Genomic DNA, 12,736 nt, shown 5'->3' with positions numbered 1-12,736 from the left:
CCAGGCTGGGGAATCCTGCTTGCAGGGGAGAGTGGGAACTGCGCAGAGCACGTGCCAGTGAGCACTTGCCGAGTGAACCCTTTCCGATTTCCTCCACGTGCCCCTCGCAATGTACAGAGAGATCATAGAATCGAAGGAGATTCGGCCTGACAAGGCGTCCCCTCCTCTGTAAAGTACCTCGGTCCACTCGCAGGCCCACAGGAAGTGTCCAGCTCATAACTGGAAGGGCACAGACACCTCAGTAAACACTGACATACTCAGAGTTTTTAAGAAGCCTGCAAACGGAAAGCTCAGATTTCCTGGATTGTCTTCTACAGCACTGCACCCTGATGATTAATATTCATGACGGTAGAGAGAAAATATTGCAGCGTCGTGATGTGACTTCCAAATTGCCAATGAGATTAAATTAAATTTAGAGCCATTTTCCTATTAAGGGCTATGCGATTCTCTTCTGCTGCTTTGCAAACTCACGATTCATGGATTCTGTTTCATTCTTATGCTAATCCCCAGTTTTCAGTGATTCTGGGTGAATTGGAATTTACTGTAGGATATTCTGGAACTTCGTTTTCTATTCCCACCCCCTGCCCTCACCCTTTGGAAGCCCACACTCCATATGTTTTCTAGTTTTTCCTTCTTGAAGTTGCTTCCTGGAGTTTAGCTTTGGTGTCTACAGAATACTGTTTATGGCAACAAGCTGACATCCTTTGTACTTGCTGGCGTTGGTAGGAAGGACTCTGTGTAGACCCTGTAATGCTGAAACACACTGTATCAGTTCCCACTTGCTGCTATAACAAATTACCATAAACTTAGAAACTTAAAATAACACAAAGTTATTATCTTACAGTTCTCAGGGTCAGGGGTCTGAAATCAATTCAATGGGCTAAAAATCAAGGCACCACAGGTTGTGTTCCTTCTGGAGGTTTTAGGAGAGTCTGTTTCCTTGTTTCTCCTAGTTTCTGGAATATTCCTTGTCTAGCAACAGCAGGTTGACTGAGTCCTGATGCTGCTGTTCCTGTGGGTAGCTCATTCGGTTTCTCGCTCCCACTCATAGAGATGCTTGTATTACATTGGGATAATCCAGAATAATCTCCACATCTCAAGATCCTTAACTTAATCACATCTGCAAAATCCCTTTTCCTCTGCGAGTCCTGAATATTCATAGGTCCCAGGGATTAGGATGTACACATTTTGGGAGACCATTGTTCAGTCTACCGCATAGGCCAAAATGCAGTTATGTTCCTTTTAAAAAAAAATTTTGTGCTTTATGGACATCTGATGAACAAGCAAAACCATATGCAGATTTATTTTTAGTCTTAAACGAACATTTTTACATTCATGTGTTTGTTTGTTTTTTCAAGTGACAAATTTAGGAACATGACTTAGGCTCAATATTTTATTATTGCAGCAAAACCTCCTCTCAGGAGCCTTAAGCCAGATAACAGCTCCCACCCGTCCCCAGGTTTCGGCAGATCCTCCCCCACGGGTGAGGGCGGGGGTCAGCCCACCCCTGCAAGGAAGGGGAGCTCCTTCTGCCCTAGCAGCTCCCCGACCTTCAGCCCGGGGGGGCAGGCAGGTCCGGGTACCCACACCCATCCCAGCGCAGGCCGTGTCTGAGGAAGGGCCAAGGAGCACATGGGTGCCACTGCCAGTAGGGCCATGAAGGCTCAGGTGCTCTCTGGGACCTTGGGGGTGAGGGGACACTGAACTTAGGGATCCATCAGTGGGACCACAGCACCCCAGGGAGGGGATGCAGGAAGGACGCAGAGTTCAACTGTCCCCCCTTCTGTTCTCAGAAAGCGCGGAGGCCCCTGGAAGAAGGTTTTCGTGACAGGGCTGCCATTGGTTAGGGGTGATCCCCTGTGTCCAAAAGGAAAAAGTGGGAGCCACGGGACGAACTGGGGTGTGGGAGCTGACTCACCTTCCCTCCCTCCGTTTCAGTCTCCCTTCTCCTTCTCTTTCTTGGGCAAGTTACTTGACCTTCCCGTGCACTGTTTTCGTAATTTGCGAACTGGAACTAGTTACAGCACCTGCGCCACGGGTCATTGTAAGGGTTAAACAGTTATTACAAGTAGCGCACCTAGAATAGTACCCATCGTGGGGTTTCACTCAATAAATGTTGGCTGCTAGTATTCTATAGAAGCTTCCAGAGCTGCGACAGGGTGTTTTCCTGCAAAATAAAAAGAGGTCATTTCTCATTCAAAGAACAAGGCAATAGGTAGAATCTTCCTTAAGTTTTAAGTTAAACTTACCTCGTCATAAAACGTATGTTCACAATGAAACGGGAGGTAACCCAACTAAGCGTCCAGTTGGTGGAACTCACAGAGATTCTTGTACAGGTGACGTCAGGGGTTCCCAGCCTTCTTTACCTGTCATCGTTCCCGCTAAACCCGGCCCGTCTGGGAAGAAGCTAACACTTGCGGGCTGCTCTGATGTTCACAGGACTCAGATGGAAGAAATCACCTTTCTGGGAGAGAAGGTGGTTGGCATCAGGAGTTCCCCAAATCCGTCCTGTGGACTTGAGCCCACAGGTGCATGTCATTCATCGGGGCTGTTTGGGGGTGGCCTGTCTGGGGGAGGCCTGTCTGGATTTGTTCTCAAGTTCAAGTCAGAGACTCTCCGAAAGGACTATACAGTCTGACATAGTATAGAGTCTAACCCATAGCAGTTCCCAGGAAATTTACTTTAAAGACCAGGTGGGAATCATTTCTAATTAGCATATTCATGATTTGGATGTTGACGGTTGCTTTAAAAGTACTTTGTGTTCAAATAGCTGTTGTTTCAGAATCAGACTTTCCCTCCTAATTGTAATTCTGGGCTAACTGCCACTTCTGATGGAGATGGGGTGGACCTTGTGTTTACCTTTTCACACCTTTTGTATGAATGAAACCTGAAGGAAAGAGTTGGGTGTCCACTGGCGACCCATCACGGAAGATTTCAGTTTTATTTATTTTAGCACTGTGGGGGAAATATTTTTTCTTATGCACTCCTGTGATGAATGAGGCATCACATCTGTACAGCAGCCAGATGAGGGGGAAGCCAGGCGATGGTGGTGGCCGTGCAGAGGTTTGCCCTGCAGGAGCATCCAACAGACTCGCAGATGAATCCCGCCTGGTCGCCAGAGCACCGCCTGGGACCATTTCAGGCGACCGGCTTGCGAATATCTGCGCCGCAAAGAACCGAAGTAAAGGCCAGGGAGGCTTCTGTGCATGCTCTTTAGAACCGCTTCCTGCGTGGCATGTGAGTTTTTTCTCCCAGTGATTTTTCTAAGTTGTCGTCATAGACACTATGTCACTTTTCATATAATCCTTGGAGACCTGAAACACTGTGCTCTTCTGATTCTGGGAGGGGGGAAATTGGAGTGGAGAGAGCCTCGAGTCCATCGTGATGTGACCCCTGGGAATTCAGCTCCACACTCTTGCCTAATTCTCAGTTATGAATGTGGACCACAGATGTCACTCTGGAATGCAACTTAGACTTCTTTCCTGAAGGAAGCTCTGGGGAGCAATTGCTTACACTAGCAGTGGCTTTCTCTCAGAACCAACCCAGAGCTTGCTTAATGCACTGGGTTTGGCTTTTCCCTCTCTTCTTAGGGGATCGATCTTATCACGACAAGCCACGCTGCAGTTTAAGAGTTTAACTCTTAGCATCGAGTATGCCACCTGGCAACATGAGTGTCCCCTCCCAGTCTCCTCTGTGGACCCCCATTCCCTCTCCTGCTCCCTAAACACGGATATTCCCAAGCGGAGTTCCAACCACAGCACTGTACTCCTCCCATTCCCCCGGGAGGTCCCCTCTTCTCAGTGCACGTTACAGGCTAGGCATAGTCAGGGGTGCTGTCCACGTTGTATTCGTTTCCTAAGGTGGTTGTAACAAATACAGTAAGCTGGGGGGTTTAGAACAACAGACATTTATTCCGTCACAGTCCAAAATCAAGGTGTGGGTTCCTTCTGGAGACTCCTGAGGGGTGCGTGCTCCATGCCTCTTTCCTCGCTTCTGGTGGTGGCTGGCAATCCTTGGCGATTTTTGGCTTGCAGGTGCATCCTCTGGTCGCTGCTTCCATCTTCAGGTGTGTGTATCTAAATTTTCTCTTAAGGACTCCTAATTAAGAATGAAGCTGCTTCGGTTGAAAAGGGGTCAGGCCTGTATTTCCCCCTTACCGTATTTCCACCTGTGAACGTGCCTAAAGCCCTCGGCAGAACGTTAGGCAAGTTACTTATTTAACACGGTCTTCTAGCTCTAAATAAGAAAGTGCTTACAGCTTCCCAGGTACATAGGTATTCACCCGATTTTATAAGTGTTTCCAAGGAAGATCCTCGCGGCTCCCCTCCACCCTCCTTTTCCAGTATGGAGCAGCCTTCGCAGCAGGCAGGGTGCTGTGTTTCACCCGCAATCTAAACAGCCCTGTGCTGCTTAGCTTCTCCTGCCCTGGGATGGTTGTCGTGGGGCCTTGGATGTCCTTCCTGTTAGAAGACCCTACATCTTCTGATGAGAAGAATCAGTCTGGTTTCCTTCAGAGAGAGGGTTGAGCTTTAACTCCTGGAATTGTGCCTACCCCCCACACCCCCAACAAAATTTATGGGTTAGGATGTGAGTCCTTCCTTTCCAACATTCCAAGAGGGGAAAAGAAAGACAAATACAGGCCATGAGGAACGGGTAAGACCCCTGGCCACAGGGCCTCCGAAGGGCAGAGCCAGAGCTGGGCTCCTGGGCCCCCCATAGCTCTGCATTTACCCAGAGACAAGAATAGGGTCCTTGAAGTTTAATTAAAAACAGGATGTCCCTGCTGGGCCTCTCATTGATGTTGCTAAAAATAAAGCAGGGAAATAGCCTGGCCTCCTCTGGTTTAATCCCATTAAGTTTGGGGGTTGGGGGTAGGGGTGGAATTGGAGCTAATAAAAGGCATGATTTGTTTCAGATTGCTGTCTGGAGTTGTCTTTTCCCTCCCCGTGCTGTGGAGTCCTAGATTTGGAAGTTCTAATGCAATCAGCTCTGGGTTGTTGATGCCGTGGGAAGGGAGTAAAGGGACGCCCTGTTCCTTAACTGTGATTCTGCCAGGCTGTCATCCACTTACTCACTCTGGGGACCCCTGGGACTCGTCACCTCAGCTCTTTGCTCACTGCTCCAGGACCCATGTCATCGTAGAGCTGGTTTTGTGTAGTTCCTGTCTGTGGGTTGATGCACATGAGAGTCATCTGTGAGTGTGAGCCCCCCAAGGAAGCACTCGCTTCCCTCTCAGCCCCGCGGTGTCCTCGGACATCAGCCTCGCGCTCCTTGCCAGAGCCCCATTTGCAACATATATTCAAGTAAGGACATCTGACTTTCTTTGTTGTTTTGTTTTGTTTTGTTTTGTTTTGCATTAACCTGTCCTCATTTCTCTGTCTCAACCCCACTCCTTTCGCCTCGTCAGGAAAGACTCCAACTCTCAGAGACTTTCTGTTGAGTGTAAGAGCCTCGTTCTCTAACACAAGTTCAGCTGTTTCCTTGGTCTTTCACTCATTTGTTCAACCACGAGTCTTAGGGAATCATCTCTAGATTGTTACACAGCTGACTTCCCATCAGAATCCCCTTATCATCATTTTATGAGCCCCAACTCTTAGAGGCTTAGAGTTACAAGGACGGCTTCAGGCCGGTGGGTTTTACTCACCACCATGGGGCCCAGACACAGTGTAGGTGAGGACTTTCGTAACGGTTATTAAGACACTACTAGAACCACTCTGCCCACCTCTGTGGTGCTCCTAAAATAGGAGCGCTCCTGGTCTTCAATTTGGTGGCTCCCAAGCCCCGTGCCAGGGGACTGGTGAGATGTAAAATAAGAAAGAGCCTATTAGCCTTGTTGATCATTGAATCCCCATCACCTAGCACATAGTAGATACTCAATAAATCATTGTTAAATTAGGAATAATCATTTTTAGTTCTCTCAATGCCATTGCCTGCAAATAAGGGAATAGAGGTGGATTTGGGAGGTAGGTGTAGATAGAAATTTCAAATTTATTAGCAGTTCCATCTTTTTGTTGTTCATTAGAGAAATACAAATACCTGAACATGGTCTGTCTCACCCACACTGGAGCCACACCTTGGCCACACTCCCCTGCACGCTCTCTCGGCCTTCTTACCGTTCCTCCTACCTCGGGTGTCTGTCTACATATGTTTCCCCCTGTCCTTACCTCTTTAAGCTCCGCGTTCCCTTCACCTCTTTGCTCAGCCATCACTCCTCAGGGCAGCGTCTGAGAGCTGAGGCCCTGCGCGAGCTCCCTGGCAGGGGTGGGAGGTGCACAAGTGTTGAGGGGGATAGTCTCAGTCCCGCTTACAAAACTCTTTCCGTAGAACCCTCTTTTGCTCATCAGGTTTCAGATGCACCCAGTTTATCTCAAGCCGGAGGCTGCATAATTATTTAATCCAAAACTTGGACGGCAGATTGTTAGATTGTTTCCATTTGGGGGATATTTGGGAGCTTGCTGAGAAGGAATGCGAGACCAGACGATTGCCCATACAAGGGGAAGAGCGTTGGATGGACGGGTGACGTCTGCCTGGGAGAACAGCAGAGCACACACTTGCAGACTGTCAGGTGTTTGTCATCCTGAAGGACCTCGCTGGAGACCAGGGCAGACACCAGCCTGTCCCTCTGGCCTGAGAAATGCCATCTGCAGTCTTCTCCTAGAAGTGGGGTCCTCAGAACAGCAGCATCCGCATCACATGGGAGATTGTTAGAAATGCAGAGCCTCGGGCCCCCATCTCCCAGCCCACCCTCCTCAGTCAGATCTGCATTTTCACAAGTCCCAGGGCATTTGTATGCACGTGGAAGTGTGACGCACAGGGTCCGTGGGTCTTCCCGCCAGGTGTCACTCCCAAAGGTTCTCAGGGCTGGAGCGAGCTCTGTGGCCTGGCTTCTCCCCTCAGGGACTGTGCATCTGTTTTCCACAGCAGGTCAGCGGGCACAGGGCTGGCTCCGGGGTGACAGGAGGACTTCCCTTCCCTTCCCCCACGTGTTCGGGAGGTTTGATGACAGGGCTGCCGTGTGTCAATCCCAACTTACGTTTCTGCCTTCCCACTGTGCTGTCTCTGTCCCCAGGCCATCTATAAGATGGTTTCCTCCGTGATGAAAATGCCTGAGGATGAGTCAACCCCAGAGAAAAGAACCGAGAAGATCTTCCGCCAAATGGACACCAACAGAGATGGTAGGAGGCCGAGGCTGCTTTGCTCTGCTCGGAGTTGGGGCTGCTGGAGGGGCTGGAGGCCTTCAGGCAGGGAAATGCCGCTGGAGGACAAGATATGGGCCACAGGATCTGGCTCATGGCCCTTTCTTTGTGAAAGTGGCTCATCCTGCCTGCTCCCTGGCCATGCAGGACAGAGGAGGACCAGGGTGGGGACAGACCCAGGCCGTAGCAGGCTGGGTCCCTGCAGGGAGGGGCTTGGTGTCATTCTACCTGTACCCCAGGAGCTTTCACTTCAGCTGGCCAGGGGCTTAGTGGGCTCCCCTATGCATGCTCTGTGTTGGGTTTCCTGGAGCCAAGTGGGTTCCCACAGCCAGCGGGTGGGTTCGGGTGAGAAGGAAGGGAGGTGGCCAGCAGGTTCCACCCCGAGGGTGTCCCTCACAATTCAAACCCAACAAGGGGACGCAAAAGCAAACCAAAGTGAAAAGGTAGGTTGGATTATCAAACTCCACAAGAGAAGATTTTAGGTGTTGGGTTGCAGGATAGATACAGGAGGCCCAACCAACTTTGAATTTTGGATAAACAACACATGATTTTTTTCATACAAGTAGGCCCTATACAATATTTGGAACATTTTTACATGGGGGAAAAAGTGTTGTTTATTTGAAATCCAAAGTTAACTGGGCATCCTGTATTTTATTTGCCAAATCTGGTGACCCTACCTAGAGGTAATGCCTGGGTTTAAAGGGCTAAGTCCCGAGCCTGGGCCAGAATGAGCTGGAGTCACCTGTAGCTCTTGCTGTTACCACCGGCTCCCCTGCTCTGCTGGATGTCCCCTGCAATTCTCGTCAGTGGTGAGCTGATGGACAGACCGACAGAAGGCTGTGCGGAGGAGCCAGCCTCTCTTCCTAACCCCACACCTGCTGGGGCACCGGTGCCTGAGAATCGGGGTTTGCGGGACGCAGGCCAATCTGCTTGCTTTGTTCCCTCCACAAAAAACGCCATGACATCCAGGGACATCTTATTGTCCCCCAGGCACCTGATTCACAGCAAACAGCTTGATTGTTTTTGCAAAATCTAAACCACCACGGGATTATTTTAATAGTTAATGAACTTGCTGATGTTAAACTGCACGTTTGCTCGGGCCCCAGGGAGCACAGGTGGGCTTGTGTCCTGCCCCAGGCCCAGCCACCTCTTTAGAGTGGGGCTCGAGGAGGGCAGAAGACCCAGATAGCAGGATGAAGTCCCCTCTGCGTGTTGATTGCAGGTGGGCACTGGCTGCCCTGGGGGCTCACTGTGGGTCACAGAGCACCAGGACACTTACTACAGCTCAGAGCTTTGCTTCTGGACCCAAGGCCGAGTCCAGCCCTGCCTGGGGCAGAGGCCTCAGCCAGAGTCTCCTGCCGTTAGATTCTTCTTGGTAGGAGCTCTTTGCATCTAACCCCTGGGCCTACAGGCAGGTTAGCCTGCGACACCTCCGAGGCACCAGGTAGTGACAGAGACCTGCGTGTGTACCTGGAAGGCAGGGCTGGCTCTGCCACCTCTTCCTTGGGGGATCCACTCCCACCTCAAGGGACCACTCCCACCTTCTTTCTCTCCCACCAGCCTTCACACCCGAGGAGGCTGCCCCTGTTTCAACCACTGCGCGAGCCCGGGCATAGCTCCCAAACACGTCCAGGACACAAAGCTTAGAGGGGGCCTGCTCTACACTTGGAAAGTAAATAGACAGATAAATCCCCGCCTTTCCCCTTCATGTGGATTAGGTGGCTGTGGCTGACCAAGAACTGGGACCTGGGGGAGGGGCTGTGGCTCAGGGGAAGGCGTATTTTGCTGGGCTGGAGGTTGCGGGCTCCAGTGGACGGCACCCCTCCTGCCTGGAATTGGAATTAGGTGAGAAATAAAGAGCAATAATAAAGGTGAGAGGGCCGAGCTTCATGGAAGGACCAAGCCCACGGCAGCAGGGAGCAGGCAGCCTGACACCAGTCCGTGGAGGGCAGCGGGGGCAAGTCCTGCCAAGAGAAGGAGGAGGGCAGAGCTGGGCAGAAGGCGCAGCAGCTCCTCCCGGGAGGAGCCCTTCTGGAAGCGCCAGGAATGGGGGAGAAGCTTTGCCTCCCCCCCACAGCCTGACAGAGGGGCCTTCTGGAAGCCACCGGGGTAGGAGCGAGATCCCGGTGGCCGAGTTGTTCTCCAGCCAGCGGGGTGGGAGGAAAGCGCCTGGACGACGGGAGGGTCCCCGGGCACCCCTCTGCCTTGCACCCCCCTTTATTTTCCCCACCTCGGACGGAGGTGCGCTGTCCAAAAGGGGCCTCCCTCAGGTATCAGCGCGGCCCCTCTGCCCACCCGAGGGACCTGAAGGAGCCCAGCGGCTCCCAGTGACATGGGGGGCATGGCCTTGGTGCCCGGAGCGCCCAGCTCAGTCTCATGAAGACTTGGGACCGTTCCTCCCACACATGCTGCGTGAGCCCTGCAGCTGGAGAGGCCAGGAGGACAGCGGGCGCGTCAGGGCCCCCCCCCCCGCCCAGGGCAGCACGCAGGGGGCCCTGCCCTCGGGGGGACGCGTGCCCAGCCTGGCGCTGGAGGAGAGGGTGGGCCTCGCGGCAGGTGTTGGGCCGCAGGGGCGAGGGGAGCCAGCGCCGCCCCCAGGGTGCGGTGGGACGAGCGTCGGCTCCCCAGCCGCCCCTGCCGCCACTCACCCGCGCCCCTTCCCCTTGCTTTCCAGGCAAACTCTCGCTGGAAGAGTTCATCCGAGGGGCCAAGAGCGACCCGTCCATAGTGCGCCTCCTGCAGTGCGACCCCAGCAGCGCCGGCCAGTTCTGAGCTGCGCCCGCGAGTGCAGAGCTGCTTGTGTTCCCCTCGATGTTTCTTTTCCAATTTTTTTTTTTTTTTTTTTTTTTTTTTGCCAAACAACACTGACGGTGACGCCGTCCCCGTGCGGTCAGACGCACCTTCCTGTGCGCCTCCGGCTTCTTTTGTCCTGGACGCTTCGGGGGAGCGCCCGGAGCCCCAGCGCCTCGTGCAGCATGGACAGTGCCGTCGCCGCGGACTTTGTGGTGTTTGTTGTTCCGACGATGTGTCATCGTTGTTATTTTCTCTTGATTCCGATGTCTCTGTTCAAAGCTCCCCCCTGGATCTGTTGTCACACATGCCCACAGGGTGATGGCACCAGACGTTGGGATCCCCAACATGAGGAAGGTCCCGGGGCCGGGCTATGGAAGGGGCTGGGGCATGCCCCCCGCGGGCCCTCCCGCCCCCTCCCAGCAGGCTGTCGTCTCTAAGCTGTGAACATTTCAGGATAAATTAATAGTGGAGAGAAAAAGACGGCTCGGCTATTTTTTCACAGGTTTACACTAGTTGAGCTAATATGAGTTTCTTTGGAAATTAATCACAAATGGTAACTTATATTCCAAGACCAGACCCATCTTGTTGCCTCTTGTGATTTAAAAGAAAAAAAAAAAAAAAAAAAAAAGAATGCTGTATATAAAATATTGGGTATTGCAGACCAAATTAAGTGTTTTTGCCTTGTATAAATGAAATGCATGTTTAGTGAGCACTAATCCAATCTTATTACAGAGGACTGTTTCTGGTAGCTTATTGTGGAGTAAGCCAACTATAATGAATGTCTGTGTCTTGTTTTAAAGTCATATCTGTCTTTGCACAAATGCACCAATCAACAGGTATATTTTATATATTCCAGAAAAGTACAAAGTACTCATGACTAGCCCAAACTTAATTCTGAATGTTTTCCCAGAGGAGCAGTGCCTGGAGAACAGAAGCAGGGCAGGTTGAGGTGGGAAACATCTATGGGGGCACCAGAAGGTTAATCCTATGAGGGGTGTGAGGTCACCGATTGCCCACCAGCCCAGCAGCTCATTGGTAGCATCACATTGGAGGTGTGGTGTTGTCTGAGCAGGTCAAAATTCTGTAGACTTGGAAAAATAATAGTATAAATTCTCGGGACCTCCCAACGGTTTAATCCACGCAAATCTGGTTAGGGAGCCGTCTCTGGGAGGGTGACTTTCCACGCCCCAGCTGGCCCCACGGACAGTCAGGGGTGGGCCAGTCATCTGATTCATCGTGGAGAAGGCATGGGCACGTGCGTCTGTGATTTCCAAGGCCCACTATGGAGAATCCAAAGGTTTTTCTGTCCCTGTGTTCTTTGAATGCAGATTTCTTTTTCCAGAAGTGTCAGCACAAATTTGAGTTGCTGTTTGGTCTGGTGACCTCGTACACAGTAATTTGAGTTGAAAGAGTAAAAATTGCTGGTCATAGGGGAGTCATATTTCAGTAAGCAGTAGGCAGCAGGAAACCCAAACACTCAAGGGTGTAGATGGGCAGGACCTGCCCCAAGAAAAGGCAGAGGGGTCCCCAGTGGGTCTGTCTGCTGCCACGTGACTTCCTGTAGACCGAGGACCACAGAAAGGTAGACGTCATAACCACCAGGAAGATCATGCTGAGCCCATTCTAACCTCAGGATTCTCATGTATTACTTGAATCCATTTTAACAGGTAGCAAAAATCCAAATTTGTATGGTTGACCAAAATGAACCAATTTTGCAGGATGAAATTTTGAGACCTGGACTCAGTAAAATAATTTTAATCTCCTCTGAGTGTCAGTTTCTCATAGTGGTTTTATACTGAGACTTGCCAAGTTCCTCCATGGCCCAAGTGGTCAAATCTAGTTTTGAAAAATAGAGAATGAACCTAATTCATGGAGGACAGTGTGGGTGGGGACCTGAGCACCTCTACCGAGAGTGTTCAGGAGGCACACCTCGCCTTCTCCGAATTTGACTGAAGACCGAGTTCCTCCTGTTACTTCTCCTTAGAGGGCGGAGTGAGTTAATGTTTGGGAAAGCCACCTGGGCTCTGCCCTTGGTCGTGATATCTTGTTGAGCCAGACTCACTTTTTCCCCAGAACCTAGAGCTGGAGTGAGGAGCAGGGAAGAGGGTCTCCAGCTGTTTCGGAAAGAAAACAAGAGCCAAACAAATGGACGCCGACACGCTGGGATGCTCGGAAATAGCCCGCATCCCGGCCTGCCCTCGACCCTGTCTGTGATTCCTGGAGGGCTGTTTTGCTTCGCCCCCTTCCCGGGAAGGCCTGTGTATGTCTAAGGCAATGCATTCGTTTGGGGCCAAGGGACTCCGCAGAACACAGAAAGCTGGATGCCTAAAGGTTGATGTCAATCCTTGCTGGGCTGTACATTGTCACTGCTGTGTTGAGGGACCTCTGGAAATGGATTCTGCTCTGTCTGCAATCAAGCCAGCCTGTGATGTTCAAGGGACTGGAATAAAGTGGCTTCTAAACTGATGAGATACAGAGTGGTTGACTGTTCATATCCTTGGTTAGGGTGGGGGAGGGGTGCCGAGGGTGCGGTCCCACAGGTGGACTTAATAATATTCGTCCTTACAGATCCCATCATACGGCGTGGACCCTAAATTGGTTGACTTTGTGTCGCTCTAGCTTGGCAGTCAAGCCAGTCAAGCATGCTGAGTGTTTAGTATTGTTTAGGACAGAGGTTTCCATGCCCCACCGAATCTGTGCCTGTGTGAGGGTCCGGGTGCCAGTTCTGGCCTCCTCCTGGGTATGGT

General features: G+C 51.4%; 1 protein-coding gene across 8 annotated transcripts in view; it reads left to right on the top strand.

Annotated features, from left to right (window-relative positions):
* The window catches only part of NCALD (neurocalcin delta), a 204,036-nt gene extending 191,581 nt beyond the window's left edge, over window positions 1-12,455 (top strand). For all 8 annotated transcript variants that reach the window (XM_081116999.1, XM_081117001.1, XM_081117002.1 and 5 more), the window contains 2 exons: window positions 7,070-7,175; window positions 9,871-12,455. In XM_081116999.1, coding sequence (XP_080973125.1) covers window positions 7,070-7,175; window positions 9,871-9,968 — 204 coding nt within the window. In that variant the 3' untranslated portion in view covers window positions 9,969-12,455. The remainder of the gene's footprint in view (window positions 1-7,069; window positions 7,176-9,870) is intronic.
* Window positions 12,456-12,736: the final 281 nt, after the last annotated feature.

This window comes from Miniopterus schreibersii (genome assembly GCF_964146895.1).
Source record: "Miniopterus schreibersii genome assembly, chromosome: 17".
Lineage (NCBI taxonomy): Eukaryota > Metazoa > Chordata > Mammalia > Chiroptera > Miniopteridae > Miniopterus > Miniopterus schreibersii.
This window is presented reverse-complemented; position numbering and strand designations above follow the sequence as displayed.